The sequence below is a fragment of the Sphaeramia orbicularis genome, chromosome 18, assembly GCF_902148855.1.
Source record: "Sphaeramia orbicularis chromosome 18, fSphaOr1.1, whole genome shotgun sequence".
Taxonomy (NCBI): domain Eukaryota; kingdom Metazoa; phylum Chordata; class Actinopteri; order Kurtiformes; family Apogonidae; genus Sphaeramia; species Sphaeramia orbicularis.
This window is the reverse complement of record NC_043974.1, coordinates 16,092,586-16,110,079: the sequence shown is the minus strand read 5'-3', so window position 1 is coordinate 16,110,079 and position 17,494 is coordinate 16,092,586. Positions and strand designations below refer to the sequence as shown.

The 17,494-nt window shown below is 37.7% G+C and overlaps 2 protein-coding genes and 1 long non-coding RNA gene across 6 annotated transcripts; 1 reads left to right on the top strand and 2 right to left on the bottom strand.

The window, feature by feature from the left end:
• The first annotated feature begins 434 nt into the window (after positions 1-434).
• Positions 435-1,080, top strand: LOC115438940 (uncharacterized). Its single transcript, XR_003938175.1, has 2 exons — positions 435-521; positions 948-1,080. It is a non-coding gene; the product is annotated as an uncharacterized LOC115438940 (long non-coding RNA).
• A 2,097-nt stretch (positions 1,081-3,177) lies between these two features.
• On the bottom strand, positions 3,178-7,243 carry rbm4.1 (RNA binding motif protein 4.1). 2 transcript variants are annotated; one of them, XM_030161801.1, is made up of 3 exons: positions 7,111-7,243; positions 5,772-6,203; positions 3,178-4,848 (listed from the first exon to the last, which is right to left on the bottom strand). In XM_030161801.1, the coding sequence occupies exons 2-3, from the start codon at positions 6,175-6,177 to the stop codon at positions 3,992-3,994; spliced, it is 1,263 nt and encodes a 420-aa protein (XP_030017661.1). In that variant the 5' UTR covers positions 6,178-6,203; positions 7,111-7,243; the 3' UTR covers positions 3,178-3,991. The 2 variants fall into 2 exon arrangements, with proteins under 2 accessions (XP_030017661.1, XP_030017662.1); XM_030161802.1 differs by having other exon boundaries at positions 5,772-6,206; positions 7,111-7,214.
• Positions 7,244-8,659: 1,416 nt separating this feature from the next.
• Positions 8,660-12,928, bottom strand: LOC115438294 (RNA-binding protein 4.1-like). 3 transcript variants are annotated; one of them, XM_030161805.1, is made up of 4 exons: positions 12,827-12,928; positions 11,284-11,713; positions 10,165-10,923; positions 8,660-9,503 (listed from the first exon to the last, which is right to left on the bottom strand). In XM_030161805.1, the coding sequence occupies exons 2-3, from the start codon at positions 11,693-11,695 to the stop codon at positions 10,196-10,198; spliced, it is 1,140 nt and encodes a 379-aa protein (XP_030017665.1). In that variant the 5' UTR covers positions 11,696-11,713; positions 12,827-12,928; the 3' UTR covers positions 8,660-9,503; positions 10,165-10,195. The 3 variants fall into 3 exon arrangements, with proteins under 3 accessions (XP_030017665.1, XP_030017664.1, XP_030017666.1); XM_030161804.1 differs by having other exon boundaries at positions 10,181-10,923; XM_030161806.1 differs by having other exon boundaries at positions 10,189-10,923.
• Between the last annotated feature and the right edge of the window lie 4,566 nt (positions 12,929-17,494).

Sequence of the window (17,494 nt, the reverse complement as noted above, 5' to 3'; positions counted from 1 at the left end):
ACATACAGATCACAGTGGATCTACAAATGTACAAAACATTTAATAACAGACAGAATGCTGGTAAAATTACTCTACAATCTCTTAAGACGTTTCAGGTTGTTCATGTTTGTTCAGGTTTTTCACATTTTTTGTAAACGGCTAGTCTGTAAATGTTAGCATTTTTGTGTAATTTTACTTTTTTTTTTTTTACACTAAAACAAAGAGAAAAATATGTGGTTTTCGTTATAAATATGCTTTATTATGATAGTATTTTACTGGTCTGACCCACTTTAGATGGAATTGAACTAAATTTATTTTGACATCCTTGACTGTTAATATCTTCAGTGTAATTTTCGTATTTCACTAATCATCCCGCGGGCCGGATTGGAGCCTTTGGGGGACCGGTTTTGGCCCTTGGGCTGCATGTTTGACACCCCTGGTCTAGTCTATTCCAAACAGATCCTCTCTGAAGGAGGAGGCCTGTCTGATGGAGCCGTTCATCCATCGATGGTCATTTTCCATCAGAACCAGTAGATCCAGAGGTAGGTACAAATCCACTTCCTGTCAGCAGTCAGACAGGTGACACATTTAATTGATTTATTGGAAAATTGCTGTTCATTTTATTGAGTGTCTTGGTCATTTTCGTGTATTTTTGTTGATGATTTTCTGTATGTTTTGGGTCATTTGTTCATCATTTTTGTAGCAGACCAGAGAGACCACAGGAACAGGACCAGTCCAGATGCAGACCAGCCACAGATATGGACCGGATAATATGGACGAGGACCCACACGGGTCCAGGTCATGTGTTCAGTTGGGTTCGTTCATCAGTGGTTGTTTTCCATCAGATCCAGTAGATCGGTACAAATCCACTTCCTGTCTCCTCAGGACCCACATTTACAAAAACACATTGTGAAATTAACTCTTCTACATCCACACAGTGTTTAATGATTGTGTCTTGATGTTTCTAGATGTGGGTGTAGACAACAACGGAAGAGACGTCAGCGGTGGACCTGTGAGGGGGAGCAGAGACCCCAGACCCTCCCACAAAAAGACAAAATGACCCCACTGAGACTGTAACTATAGTAAACTGCATGAACTTCATCTTTTTCTTCTGTTTTTGTAAAAAAAACAAAACAAAAAAAAAAAACAAGATGGAGGTTCAGTTGGTTCTATAGAACATATCATTTCATCAGTGGATTGTACCCACTTATCTAATGGTTTGGAGTGAAAGAAGGTGTTGATATCTTGGGGGCCTGAGCCTATTTTGTCTTTCAATACTTCTGATTTTGCCTTTATATTTTCTAGCACTATTTCAACTATATTATCTGATAATCCTTTTACACTTTATTTCACTTTATTAACATATAGGACCCAAAAAATACACAAAAAAATATAATTCAATTTGGGAAATAATGCTATTTTTTACAATGTATAAAATACAAAGTTATCTATTTATCTATTAATAATATCTCCGGGTTTACATGGTCGATCAGTGTCAAACAAATACTTTTTTGTATCACGCTTCAATCATCATGAAGGGTTAAAAGGTTAAAGTTCAAACATTTCTCAAGGCGTCCAAAACAAACTGTAGACTTAGACTTAGAAACTGTAGATTTAGTGTTAAAGTGTAAACTGGTTAGCAAGGAAATAGTTAATGCTACTGTAATAGTTGTTAAACCTCATCCAACATCTAATAAAAATTGTGTCCTTACATGATACTGTTTGTAAAACTTTCTTTCATATAAGAATCACAGGTTGGAATACATCATAGTTATATTAGTTATGCATGATAGTTGAGTTCTATTTCATTACTGATGGTTTTACAAAACAGAAAACTCATTTGTGTAAGCAACCAAACTATAACACTTAACTGAGTTATTACAAGAGGCTCATTATATTTAGTTTGTGGTATAACTTCAACAGAAGTTTAACTGAAAATCAAGAAATATAAAAGAAAATAAATATCTGTGAAAAATCTCACGATGTAAATGTGAAATAATCGAAATCATCTTTATTGTCATTAACAGCTATATGCAGCTGGGACCATACACAGTCGTGGAAAAAAATATTAGACCACCCTTATTTTCTTCAATTTCTTATTAATTTTAATGCCTGGTACAACTAAAGATACATTTGTTTGGACAAATACAATAACAACAAAAATAGTTCTTAAGAGTTTAATTTCAGAGCTGATATTTTTGATAATAACCAAAATCACTTCAGTTCTTACATCAATATCTATGGCATTGCACTGACAAAAACAGTGCTTTCAGGCATTCCATGTTTTATTTTCTGTTTTAGTCACATGATACACACTGGAGTCAGTAGTTGATTGCATAACCATTGTTTTTGATGACTTTTGATGGTCTAATCATTTTTTCCACGACTGTATAGTGAGAATGAAGTACATGGGGGTCTGACACAAAAGGTGCATTTGTGTGATGCAGGACAACTGACACAATTAGGACCAAGTCTTAGACTGACATGGGTACCAACAGACAAACAGATCAGTCGTGGTGGTTATGAGTCCTGGAGCACACAGGGAGTATTATACAGTTACTAGTACACTATAAAAATATTTATATCAACAAACTATCCTTCCACAATAAAATACAAATAAATAAAAATAAATATGAACCTGAAATGTGCAATTTTAAAAATATTCTGCCTATTAATAAAAGTTTTGTGTATTTGTAGATCCACTATGATCTGTAAATTGTTAATCAGCCGAGATGAAATATTAGGGAAAATGTTCTTGATTTAGTGCAAAATTCCAAAATTTTAACATTATGCCTGCTACCAAATGTTTGTCTAACATTTTGTATAATGCACATGTATAAATAAGTTGAAGCATAATATTGAAATTGCACAAATTTTTCTTATGAAATTTCACATTTACAGGTTATTCACATCTTTTTCTGTGAAATGTAAATATTTTCATAATTCAATGGGTTACTTGCACTAAAACAAGAGAAAAACTTGGAGTTGTCATTATTTCTGTATTCCTATTTTTGCCATAACAGCACCGAAACAGGATTTATTTGATCATGTAACAGCTTTAAAACAGTCTGGTGAGCCCATCCTCTTTTCTCTGATCTGCTGTATCATCATCACTGAAACACTAAAGCATTCCCATGTAGACAAACAGCCTCAATACTCCCACCAAGGTGATGATAATAACACACAAAGACCTTGTTATTTTAAAGTTATAACAGATTTTATTTTGAAACTAATAGAAGGTCAAATTAATAGACAGGAAAGGCAACATATGTTGGGAATGAGAAAGCGTGTATTCATCATAACACTAAAAATAAAAAGCATGTCTACTGTCAAAAACATCACAAAGCAGAAATCTGTGAAAATCTAAATTCATTACAGATTTTACATAGAAGCCCACAGGATAAACAACAGAGCTGATAAAAATATTCAGCATTTCTGTTCATCTAAACATTGTTTCACATATGCAGTAATAGCTTGAACATAGGTAAACACAAACCTATTTAAAATGCACATACTACACTGAGCGGCTGAAAAGAAATCAATGGGAACAATGACTCGCCTTTAAAACATGCATCATGCACAAATAAGATTCTCCTACTACTGAAACTAAATAGTATATACATAATATAGCTACTTTCAGAGGAAATGTGATCTTACACGATCATCACTATCAATGAATAGCAACAAAGCTGCAGAAAAAACCCCTGTATTTGCACTTCCACACTTAGGCTTAGCCATGTAGAACTGCAACAACAACACATCAATAAGACAATGAAAAGTGGGTAACAATTCTAGTTGTACAGCACTTTTAAGTATAGGTTGGAATGAAATCATAGCATAATGTGAATGCATTCAATCATTCAGTGAAACCTAAAAAGTGGCAGTTTTGTTGGCAAAGCTTAAATGTAGACTTGTTCTTAGTATCTACATGCTTCACAAGGACGGAGCGCTGACTTTAATCTGTTTCACACCTAAAGTCAGTCACTTCTCACCTGGCTGAAAAGGAAAAGGGTTAGTATGTATAGCGAGCCCGTTCGGCGGCGGGATCCCGCGGGTGGTCATAGGTAGCACTTCTTTGGACAGTGGACACTGGGGAAAGGCGCGAACGCTCATATGAGTATCCATCTGCCTCAGCAGTTACTCTCCGAATCGGACTCCGCTCACGTGCGTAGTATGAGGAGACTGGGGCTGGCGGAGGAGGGAGGGGAGGGCACTCGTAAGGGTCATGGTTAGAGGGGGGCAGACGTTCCCTCATTATCGGCGTGGATGTAGATGTTGATGGAGCAGGCACGGGCACGGCGCGGCGTTCCTCGAAATAACTGCCTCCGTACGAATTGGCCCTGTACTTCTCGTAGTAGTCCACGACACCGTACGGATCCCTTTCGTCATAAGGCGACCGTCGCACCGGGTAGGCTGGTACCGCGCCATAGAGTGAACCGTTGCTCCTGTATGCCGCCTCACTGCCGTACATCCGAGCCATGCTATGGTCAGCCATAGCATTTATGCCGTAACCTGGATGCGGCCCATATCTCATTGCACTTTCGTAGCCTGCACCCCGTCGGTACCCCGCCATATTGCTGTGACCAGAACCCCGGGAAATACCATGTACAGGAGCATAGCCGCCACCATATTCCGGTTCGCCACTGAAGCCCGGATGATAACCCCTGCTGCGACCACGCCCGCCGAAACTCGAGGCATCGTATCCATCAGACTTTGGCTCTGAGCCGTTTCTGTGGTAGCCATTTTGGTCTAGAGGGCACTCTTTGGACCAGTGGCCTTCCTGCCCGCAACGATAACAACCCGATCTGTCTCCCATTCCCGGCGCAGTACGCAGGCGGCTAGTTGAAAGCTTCACGCTCATCAGTTTGCCTTAAAAAGAAGAAATTCGGTAAGGACTTGCACCTGGATTCAGTCTTATGAATTATTTTGACATTTTTGACTCCTAACTTTACAGTGTGATACATAAAAACTTAATACATCATTTAGGATGTCAAATTTTAAAATAGTGTTATTAAAGCTGAAATCCGTAATTTTCTGCCCAAATTTACCCTGCACAGCCACAAGTAACTCCAAGCACATTCACATAGCAGTTAAGATAGCAGAGATGTGGAAAACTATATACAAGCATTCCACATCTTCACATAATCCATAAACTATAAATCCCCCAGTACAGAAATAGAATCACGTGTAGGGGTGGGAATCAAACTAACTCACAATAGGATGCCCGCGATGACGGCGGTATCATAATTGAGTAATTCTGCCAAATTTTATGTACTGCATAATAATAATCTACAGTAGGGATGCACCGATACGAGTATTTTTTTGTATTTTTGTAGTATTTAATGTAAACGAGATAAAATGAACTAATCCACATGAATGTCTAAAATGTCACTAGTTGAGTATCAAACCTTTTAAAGGGACTGTGCAAAACTTTAATATAGAATTAGTCTGGAATCCTACTATTAAAATAACCTTACGATTTCATACTAAGCGGCAAATGGTTTCACCTGTGTTTTTAAGACTTGTTAAAGATCAAGAATAAGGAGAGCTTCCCCTACTGCAGGACTGGTACCGGTTTGAGTTTTACAGCAATGCCGCAACACAAAAAAATTCTTCCAGTTACATTACGGATACCAGCTTTAAACTGAGCATTTAGTACTTCCTCATTACTTTACTTACCTGCAGTCTATATAACTTACCTGTCAGTTCACAGGAACATCATTACATATTTCTTTCAAATCATTTTATAAGCATAGGTTAACTCCCAATTAAGCCCAAGCCCAAGAGTTCACCTTTAAAGGCAGTGTTGTCTAACTGATTAATGGCCTCCATGGCATCCTCCATCCGCTCCATGTGAACGAATGCATAGTTTTTCACTATGTCACACTCCAACACAGTCCCGAACTCTTCGAATTTGGCCCTTAGCTCCTGGTTGGTGCAGGCTATGTTGCCAACATGTAGCTTGGTGGATCCTCTTGACTTGCCGCGGCTCAACTCGACATTCATAGGCTGACCATTCAGCTCATAATGGTGGAGGTTGCGGATGGCTTCTTCAGCCTCGGCTTTGTCATCCATGTGTACAAAGCCAAAATTCTTGACAATGTCACATTCTGCAATCTTGCCATACTGGGAGAAGAGGGAACGGAGTTCATCTGTTGTAGTGTCCGGAGACAAGTTTCCGATGAATATTTTCACCATCGTGGACCTTCCACTTCACTGACGATCTATTAAATAAAGATAAAATGTAACATATCTTTCTGTACATTTTTATTTCACAAACATATTCCTCCCAAAAAAATCTAATTCTATTAGGATAAAAGTGGCAATCTGTCATTACTGTACTGTGTAAAGTACATACCCGCATCACAAACAAATCAACAAAGAATGTTCTAATGTTACCATTCATGTAACTGCATAGAATGACATTACATTCTACACTTCGCTTAGATAATAACTATTATATACCGTAACCGCACCAGACCCGAGAACCTACTGTGAACTATGGAATAACTGAGTGAATGAATAACTCAGTATGAATCAGGGGCATACATCGTGCTCTTCAAGATTGAAAAAGTTCGCTGCGAGGGACAATGATAGTTTTTGTAACTTTATTGGTAAGTTTCATTGGAAAGACGTGGAAATTACGCTCTGCTGCAACTTACATTTTGAAACGGTACGTTTATTTAGTACTTGGACTGACATAAGCTCTTACTAGTCTCAGTATATCTTTTAGGCCTACGATGGCTTTAATGAAACTGCATCACAATAGGACGAAGCGTTGAACGCAGCACGTTTTGAACAATTAGCATTTCAAGCTAACACAAGAGAGGGAACAAAAGTAACGAAAGTTTAACAGTTAAACCGTATCCTAGTTGGTTGCATTTGCAAATACAGCGTTCTATTTGACTTATGGCACATACAACAGCGCAAATTAATCGATTAAATACGTGTAAACCAACGACCACGTCGGATAGCGCTAGCTAGCATTAGCCTGTAAGCTAGCTCAAATAATTGTCAATCCCGCGCTACTGAAGTAACTATTTTCAAAATAGTAAATGCATCAGATTGCATTGCATTACAATACGGCGTTGGTATAGGAGTAAGTTAGTTTACGTATACTGTATTTCATACCTTTAAATGCGGCAGAATCATGCGCCTTCAGCGGGAGCGAAATGGCGATTAATGCTCTACAAAGGCTAACTGTATGGCGTCCGTTTACGCAATTCTTGGTCAGCGTCTTCTTCTGCTCACAGATTAAAAGCAGTGAACACCCACTGCTGCCACCTACAGGTCACGTGTCAAGTTACGCTAGACAAATTACTAAAGCTTTAGAAAAAAAAAGTTTCACAATTTTCGGCCCTACGTACCAATTCCACGGCATATTTAACATTTTATGAGCCAAATAAACAAAGTGGAAGGGGTCTAAATGTCACAGTTTATCGCATCTCAAAAAAACTGGGCTATGGTCATCTGTACCTCAGTTTAAGGTTGAATCATATGTCAGAATCTATGACAGATTGAAAAAGTCACAGTCTTGGTCCAGTGTTTACCTTCTCAAGTATTCAACATTCAGATGCATCATTATGTGCAGCTACTTCATCCATACCCTTAAAACTCCCCCAACCCTATAGCCAACACATATTTAATAGTACCCAACCTTCCTGATTTTGCATTTCAGCACTTCTCATTCCCACAGTTCTTGCAGTGTCTGTACTTAACTGTACTCACAGAATGCTGAAGCTGTGGGAAGAACTATCCACTTTCCTTTACATACAGAATAGCCTATAAATAATTCCCCACTCATGATTGTGACTTAAAAGCAATTTTTCATTTTGCTAACAGTACACCAATCATCTATAATATATGGATAGCAAAAAAAATCTGCTGTACTTGGCATTATTAAATTTGATTATATTCCATAAATAAATAAGCAAAACATCAAGAATGACTATAATATGCTCCTGCAACCTGGGTTTCTGAAGCAAAATCTAGACTTTCATTAAGTAAAATCATTGTAAAATAGATGAGAGGAGTGGCTGAGAAATCTTATGACATTATTTTACATGTTAACACGGACACATTTTGCATATTTCAGTGCATTAATTAATCAGTACTTCAGTGTAACTGGGAAACATATAACTGGACAATGAACAATATTGTGCAAATGATGTGATGATGACTTCAGGTTTAATGGTCTCAAGCAGGTTTAAAATCTTGAGGATTAAACCTAAGATTTTAGTCTCAAATCAATTGGATGTGAAAAAAAAAAAGTCATAAATGTCAATGGAGTTTCAAATAAAGACATGAAAATGCATCACCAAAATAAACTTGGCTTTATTAAAAATTAGACTTTCAGATTTTTAATGTATGCTGGTACTTTTACAGCTAGTATGAAAAATACAAACTTCAAATTATAAATTGAAAACAAAACAAAGGCACCTTAAACAAAATACCAGTGCCCCATAACATATAGCCCAAGCCCTGAGTCCTGCCTCACATTTTTCTAATAAACAGCAATCCCAGAATATGAGTCAATGATGATATGATCCTTTGTCATCAGCGGTAACTTAGCAACACAGATTGACATTTTTACCTTTGCATTGCTTACCTACATTCTAATTTTTATATATATATATATATATATATATATATATATATATATATATAAAATTTCTCCCCCAAAGAACTTATATTCATCATAAATGGTGTAATAGACTGTCGATTTCATATTTCATTAGGGGAAAAGTAAATCTGAGAAGCTGGAATGTTTGAGAGTATTTGTCTTACCTTGGCTCTTCAAGCTCAAGCTAAGGAGTAGTCAGAGTCAGTCACATGGATACTGAAAATGTTTTCTCAAGTCATCCTTGGTGTGAACTGTGTCACTGGTGTACATTCATTTCACTGAGCCACAGGTTTGCAGGTTTCTTTACATCTTACTGCAACACCTGTCTTACTGAAAACTTCACTCTACTGCCCACAAAGCACTTCAGAAAAAACTAAAACAACGCATCATGAATTACATCCATGTAAGTAACTCAGACCAGGCTAGATGTGTGTTGAGGGCAAAGACTAAAGTCTTCAGCACCAATCAACAGACACCAGCCTTTGTGTGGACAAATCAAGACCATTTGTCACTTACAAATGACCAACAGTTCAAAACCATTAAATAAAACCATTTGCTTCATGTGAGGAAGAAACACAGATTAAGGAAAAAAAAGACATTAGATGAAAACCTGTAGACTGATGGAAAAAAATAATTATGAGAAATTCACGGTATCATACAGATAGATACAGGTAGATAATCAATAATCATCAGAATCCTTTGCAGTCTGTATTGAAGACAGGTTAGGCGCATGTATATGAAAGGATGATTCATCTGATGAACACCACCACCTCAGGTGCCTCGGAGATGCCAAACTGATTGACTTTCTGCATCTCATACACTTTCTTTTGCTGTACACCGCGAAGACCGATGGAATCTTGCATCCTGAAGAAATGAAAAGTCCTGCAGTTCACAAGCAGACCTAGAAAAAAAGCAGAGCATTCCCTTTTCAGCATCAGGGTTTGGCCCTATTCTATCTAAAGGGCTTATCGGTTTTGTCAATAACAAACAACAGATTTGGAGATGCCAGTGCCCACAGGTTGGCAATTTAAGTGGTTGGTCTGGAATTTTTAAAATGGTGTTATATGAGGTACTTATTCACGGTGGGTGTATGACCTTTAATAAATGAAAGAGATAACAGCAAAATACATTTTGGTTACCTAAAAAAAACCCTCAATATTAGTTTAACTGTATGATGTGCTTAGAATAGTTTTGCAACTTTGCTTAGCTGCTAAACAGCTATTTTCAATGACAGGAACTGAAATCTTTAAACCTTTTACACAGCAACATTTCTGTTTCTCACAGGATTCTTATAGTGGTCAAGGTCATTTTGATACCATGGTATACTGGTGAACATATTTCATGTATGTATTGGTAGTCTAAACTCATATTGGTTACATTTAGGTGGTTGAAATACATTTTGCTGCTGCCTCCATCCAGAGCACTACTCTCTCCTTCACCAAACCTGGGGCATGCCATCTGGCATCTATTGCAGGTCAAAGACTGAATATGAATAAGTACCTGAAATAACCCCACCTCAAAAAATCCAAACACCCTTTAAAATGTCCTACTAGGCCACTTACTTACTGTATTGCTCACCTTAGCACCATGGATTTAGTAAGGCGCATAGCGTGCTGAATAATGGTCCTTAGTTCGTGAAATGGAGTAGGAGCTTCTGGAGGACGACACTGGTGACAGCCGTGTTTGCTCATATGGATACCCTGTTGTTGAGGCTGGAACACGCCTAATTGGGCTTCCAGCTTGTGCATAGTACGCTGTTGCAGCTGTTGAAGGTGGAGGCCGATGGTCATACGGATCTAAAGCGGAATGCTTTGAGAGGGAGGAAGAGGAGGGTGGGGGAGGAGGGGCAATATAGGACATACGGCGATCTTCGAAATAACTTGAGCCAAAAGAGGGAGCTCTGAACTTCTCATAGTAGTCAGCACTACTGTAAGGTGCCGATGGCCTATCAAGGAAGGAGCCTCTACTGGTATATTCAGAACTGTAGCCACTGACCCTACGAGGGGGAGGGGGAGGGGGAGGTGGCGGCAGCGGCGGCCCACCTACATAACTAGCCCTACTGTACGAAGGGCCACCCATGTAATCTGTTGAAGAAGATGTGGCCATCCCATAGCTGCCCCTACCATACCCCGGGGGACCGCGTGGGAGGCCATAGCTGCTGCGACCTCCTCTCGGTCCGTCACTCAGGCTACCATTGCGATTGTTTGGGCAGTCTTTTGACCAGTGACCATGTTTCCCGCAGACATAGCAGCCGGTATGATCTCCCATTCCGGGGGCTGTGCGAAGACGACTGGTGGAGAGCTGTACATTCATCAGCTTGCCTTGTAAGGAGAGAGAAGATACACATGAGACTGTCTGTGAAATGAAAGTCTTTTTCCAAGTATAAAGACAACTTAAATCTCTAAGCAAAGTGAAACAACTTGCAGCACCAGTTGCAGGTGACTTTTTGCCCGCACATATTCACCAGTTACATTGCCACAGGTTACAAAAGAGGTTTTACAAGTGATTACTTTCAGTCCACCCGGTCAATTAAAGCAAAAGATTATCCTTTTTTCTCTTTGTGGAACAATACCAACTAGTAGATTTTACTTGTCACAAGACCTTTACACCGACAGAACAGAACCCATATATATATCTACAGACAGCAACAAAAACTAGCTCTTCCCCACCCAAGAGTTCACCTTTGAAGGCTGTGTTGTCCAGTTTTACAATGGCATCCATCGCATCCTCAACTCTCTCCATATGCACAAATGCATAGTCTTTTACTATGTCACACTCAACCACTGTGCCAAATGCTTCAAACTTTGCCCGTAGGTCATCATTGGTGACGCCTTCTCCGAGGTTGCCAACATGCAGCTTGGTGGTGGACTTGGGACGGCCTTTGCTCATCTCCACATTCATTCGCCAGCCATGTAACTGATGCTGATTGAGGTTTCGGATGGCCTCTTCTGCCTCAGACACGCTACTCATGTGCACAAAGCCATAATTTTTAACAACATCACATTCTGTGATTTTGCCATACTTCTCAAAGAGTTCCCGCAGCTCCTCCGCTGTCGTATTGCAGGCAAGGTTTCCAATGAAGATTTTAACCATGATGAGACTTTGTATATCCTAAAAGATTTAGAAAAAATATGTCAGAAATTACAACCACATCCATTATTTACAAAGTATTTAAAATAACATGCCAGATCTTCACAAGTTGACTGCCTGTACCTTTAATACATATTAATGTAAACTTAACACAGTATCTTAAATGTATAAATGCTGCGTAACAAAACTTATCAAATGTTCTGTTAAAGCACCTTCAAACTAAACTACTGGCAGGGAAGGTCTTCCTTGGAAATGGAATCCAAAACTCACTGATACAGATGTAGATTTATAGCATCCCCCCACACACACACTTTCACAAGCTCAAAATAAATGATCAAATCAATCAAAAAAAAGTTTTTTTATTTGTTTTTTACTGATAATGACACTACCAGTTCATTTCAAGTCCTGTATTTTACTTTTTACAATTTTATCTAACTTTTGGCGATAACATAAGTGTCACTGCAGCCTATATTATTATGGGAAGTATGCTTTATTACAGAAGAAAAGCATAAACAAACACCTAGCCGATTAATCTGGCAGATCACAGTGGATGTGTCTCTAATTGAGCATTTCGCACATTTAATGCTGGATGTTTATGTACTAACAGCAGTAAGACTGGAATCAAGATACATGACTTTTACACATGGATTAAAATATATAATCTGTTACACTAAAAGTAGCTACAGCCAGACCCCCTGCAGTTTTAATTGCTCACGTTAAATATGGTATATATGTGAATTATACTTGGTCTCAGTTTCACATTAGCTGTGTGACGCTTTCTGCTACAGTAAACAACGTGGCAGGAATTCCAGCTAGCTAAAAAGCTAACGCACTCAAATCGGCTAGTTAGCTACGTTATTTTAGCTACAGACTGATGACACTGAGGCTACCATTAAGGTATAATGTACGATCTTTTGCAGTGTAAAGTTGTTTTTGTGTTTGGTAATATTTCTACGTAATGGCGGTCTTACGTTTGAATCCAGGAAGCTAAAACATTAGCCAACGAACGCCATGTTAGCGATGGTGCGTCAGGTTTTGCACCTTTGTAGACACAAAACACTGACTATTATTCATCGCCGTCTCCCTAAAATATACTAGTATGCTCATATTTTGACTGTAAAATCTTAAACTCACCGATAACGATAAAGGCCTCAAATCCAATGAATGAAAAGTAAAATGGCGCTGTTGCACTTTGTTGATGTTGCTCTTCTTCTTCTTCTTCTGCTCCTTGTTGTTCTTTTCCTGATGCGTCATCACTGCCCCCAACCGGATGGAAGGAAGCAGCGCAGTCAGTTCTTTAAAATGGACTGAATTTACTCGTACATATTTATATTTTAAGTTATTATTACTATTATTTGTCTTTTCTTCTGTGTCTGTAAGCATTTGCATTATGATAATTTATTTATTTAGATGATTTTTCCTTTTGACATCTTGATGTTTGTTCAAAATTTCTCAATGTATTGTATGTCAGCTAAAATTTGCTTAGAGGTCTTATTTGTGTCTTTGTGCAAAAGAAATCAATATAAGTGAATCCCCAAAGGAACTTTGTGTTGGTAAATGCAAGTTATGCAAATTTACAGGATTTCAGTTCTGTTGCAACATGTTGATGGTCATATGAACAATGTTTTCAGCTCAAAAATGTCCAATTTCATCACAATTAATGCTATATTTTCACGTCACAAATGGCCAAGTTATATTTGAACTGAATTCACCTGAAAAACAAATATTCTATTCTTTTAGATTCCCCAATTTTTCTTACAAGATTATATACTACATATCACGTTTTATTTTTACAGGTTCAATATGGAGTATGGTGCTGATCCATCCTGCTTATGTTACGCCAACACATACATTAAGAATGTCACACGTCACTTTTTAAATCAACAGTTTTCTAATAATAAGCATTTTTATAAAGAAATAACAATTCTATATTGTTATTTATTCTTTAGTATGATGATAAACTATACAATAAATAATTCTGATCCTAGTTTTTGCACAGGGATCATTTGTGGAAACGGTGACATGGCTGCCGAGCATCAGTATGATGGGATCTGTAACAACCATGTCACATCCGTCCACTGCCACATTTTGTGTTTTTGTGTCAGCTGTTATTGTTTTAGATCCACAATACTAACATTTATGAATAAGAGGAGAATTAGCAATAGTAAGTCTATAAGTTTATTACTAATAAAGTACTGGTACTGACCAGATCATCATAGGGAATGTCACGTCTGTCCACCAGCAAAAGTTTTCACATACACGTGCTATTCAAAATCCAATATTTCTGAAAATATAGCTTCCACTGTCAAATAATATCAGTAGTCTGTGCACAAATGTATTAGCATTATTTCAACACAGTTCTATGCATTTCTTACAACTTTTTTTTTTTTTGACAAAAATGGCCACTCATTTGACCTCCTAAGTACATTTTAGCTGATACACATATTTTCAATAAAGTTGGGGGGGGGGGGGGAGACAGCGCAGTCTTATTGTGTAGCCTATAAACCATAGACTCTACACTTGCACTAATCTGGTATTAAAAAATCTTTACAACAATGTGCATATCGGAATCAGAATCCATTTTATTAACCAAGTTTATAAACACAAACAAGTTTACTGACTCTGGCTTGTCTTTAGCTCTCATGTACTACAGCAGGGGTGTCAAACTAGTTATAGTTGAAGGGCCACATTCAGCCCTATATGATCTCAAGTGGACTGGACTAGTTAAATAATAACATAACTTATAATGTTAACTCCAAACTTTTCTCTTTGGTTTGGAGTGAATAAGTAAAGTTACATTATGAAAATGTTAACATGTAGCTACAAATTATCCTTAAAATAAAATAAACATAAAAAAAAAAAAAGGTTATCACTATCAAGGTAAATGATTTTCATTTTGTCTTCTGTTAAGGTAATGATACTTTTCTTTTTTTCTTTTGTTCAGACATCTAAAAACTATACCTTGTCTGAACAAAAGAAAAAAAGAAAAGGCTGTCACAATTGTTGTATTTATTATTGATTTTGCTTTATTTTAATCCTTAATTTTCTTGCTCTACTATTATTTAAAATCCCTTACTGATATCTTGTTTTTTCATAACCTTCTCTTTTGACCCTTTTACTTACTGGACCACAGGTGTCAAACATGCGGCCCGGGGGCCAAAACCAGCCCGCCACAGGGTCCAATCTGGCCCCCAGGATGAATTTGTGAAACGCAGAAATTACACTTAAGATATTAACAATCAAGGATGTTAAGATAAATTTAGGTCATTTCAACCTAAAGTGGGTCAGACCAGTAAACTACTATCATAATAACCTATAAATAATGAAAACTGCAAAAAAAAAATCAAATTACACAAAAATGTTTACATTTACAGACTAGACTTTTACAAGCAAAATATGAATATCCTGAACAAATATGAATAACCTCAAATGTCTTAAGAGAAGTATGTGGAATTGTACCAATATTCTGCCTGTTACTAAATGTTTTGTGTATTTGTAGATCCAGTGTAATCTGTAAGTTGTAATGCATTTGTATAAATGATAAACTAAGGCGTAATATTGTTAAAATTGTACTTATTTTTCTTAAGAATTTCCAGGTTCATATTTGTTCATGTTATGTTCAAGTACAGTTCATAGATGTAAACATTTTCATTACGGAATTGTACTTTTTTCACTCAAAAACATAGAGAAAACATTGGAGTTGACATTATTTATAAGTTCTTATCCTATTATATGTATTATTTTACTGGTCCGGCCCACTTTAGATCTTATTAGGCTGTATGTGGCCCCTGAACTAAAATGAGTTTCACACCCCTGAACTAGACTGTCAATTTCGTTTTTATTCCCTCTTCTGTCTCCACCTGAATATGCCCAACCCGCACAAAATAATCATAATCATACATACATACACACACACACACACACACACACACACACACACACACACACACACACACACACACACCTGTAAATAGGCCTCTGTTTGCACCCATCTATGAACTATTCTATCTTGTCTTGTGTCTATGAACTTGCATGTCTTGAAGTCAATGAGTTATTACGCCAGATGTTTTGTCTGGTATTTTTTGTTACTCCCATTACAGTGTTTGTCTAGCACTAAAAAAAAAATAAGAAAAAAATAGAGCATGAGCCTAAAAGAAAAATTAGTGCAATTTTAACGCCTCAGCATATTCCATTACAACTTAACAGATCACAGTGGATATATAAAAGCACAAAACATTTAGTAACAGGCAGAATATGGATTCTAATTCATGAAAAAATATAAGGCTGAATATCATTGGATTTGTATTTGATGATTTGTAACTTGATTTGCATTTTTATTGTTTTTACTTTAGTTTATTATTTCAGTTAAATTGTATTTTTAATTATTTTTTCTCTTTCTTTTCCTGGTATTGTTTATTTCCGGGAAGGTATTCACATAAGGCTTTTTTGGCTTCTATCCTCTCCTCCACAGTGATGTTACTTGTTTGAATGTTGTTTTTTTTAGGCCTGAGCCGAGTAAAGCCGGCGCAGGGCCTACTGAGTCTGTGGGCGCATGGGGACGAAATCGGCAGTGACGCGGTCGCCTTTCGCCACTGTCGCCACTCTCACACTTATTCACATTCACGGCACTGAGACCTTTAAGAACATGTACATGACATGTGCACAAACCGCATATTTACACCTGCTCTGAATGAATGGGAGTCAATGGGACACGTCCAGTCAGGGTCTGTCACGTGTGTGTAAGTGCACGACACGTGACATCTGACCCCACAGACATGTGGGGGAGCTCCAGAGCTTTCAAATAAGGCCAAATATGTGGTTGCCACAAAAACAGCTATATTGTTCTTGCTCAGATTATTATTATTTTTTTTTACATTTAAAAAATTTTTTTTAATGTCTATTTTTATTTCTCCTGCGCTTTGAGCTCAAATTTCACCCCCTGAACATTCACGAAAACTCACCAAATTTTGCCTAAAATTCAGAAGTGCGTGAAATTGAATTTACATACAGGTTTCGTAGATGTTGGTAAAGAAATGTTGCAGCAGCGCCCCCTTGAAAAGTGGAAATGCATTATGCCAATGGGAGCACGTCCAACGTAAAGTTTGTCGTAGAGCCACGAAAATCAGTACACAGATTCACCATGAGGAGATAAACAAAAAATATTATTATGGCCACGCCCCTAAACCAACCCTTAGTCACACACAGTCAGTTTGGACATATGAACACCGATTTGGCTCAAATTTGAATCAGTTGTCAATCTCCCAGGCCTACACCCATTTATCAAAAGAAATTGCCATTTCACTCCATAGCGCCCCCTACAAATTTACCTTCACGAAAATTGCATCAGTTCGGACATACGAACACCGATTTGGCTCAAATTTGACTCAGTGGTACATCTCACAGGCCGACACCCATTCAGTGGAAGACATTGAATTTTGGCTGCATAGCGCCCCCTACAGATTTACTTATACAAAAATTTCTTTAGTTTGGACATACGAACACTGATTTGCCTCAAATTTGAGTCAACTGTCAATCTCCCAGGCCTACACCCATTCATCAGAAGACATAACATTTGGTGCTAGAGCGCCACCTGCTGAACGATGGACATACTTGTACTGGACATGCCCGTGGCGTGGGTTTTTCAATGACGCTTACGGCTTTAATTTTATTTTTCTCGTGCTGTTTTATGACGTGCAAATAAATAAATAAATGAATAAATTAATTAACTGCACTTATTTTTCTTCATGCATTTAAGGGTGTTGCCTACAGATGATCCGACCGAGTTATCTTAAAGTGCAGAGA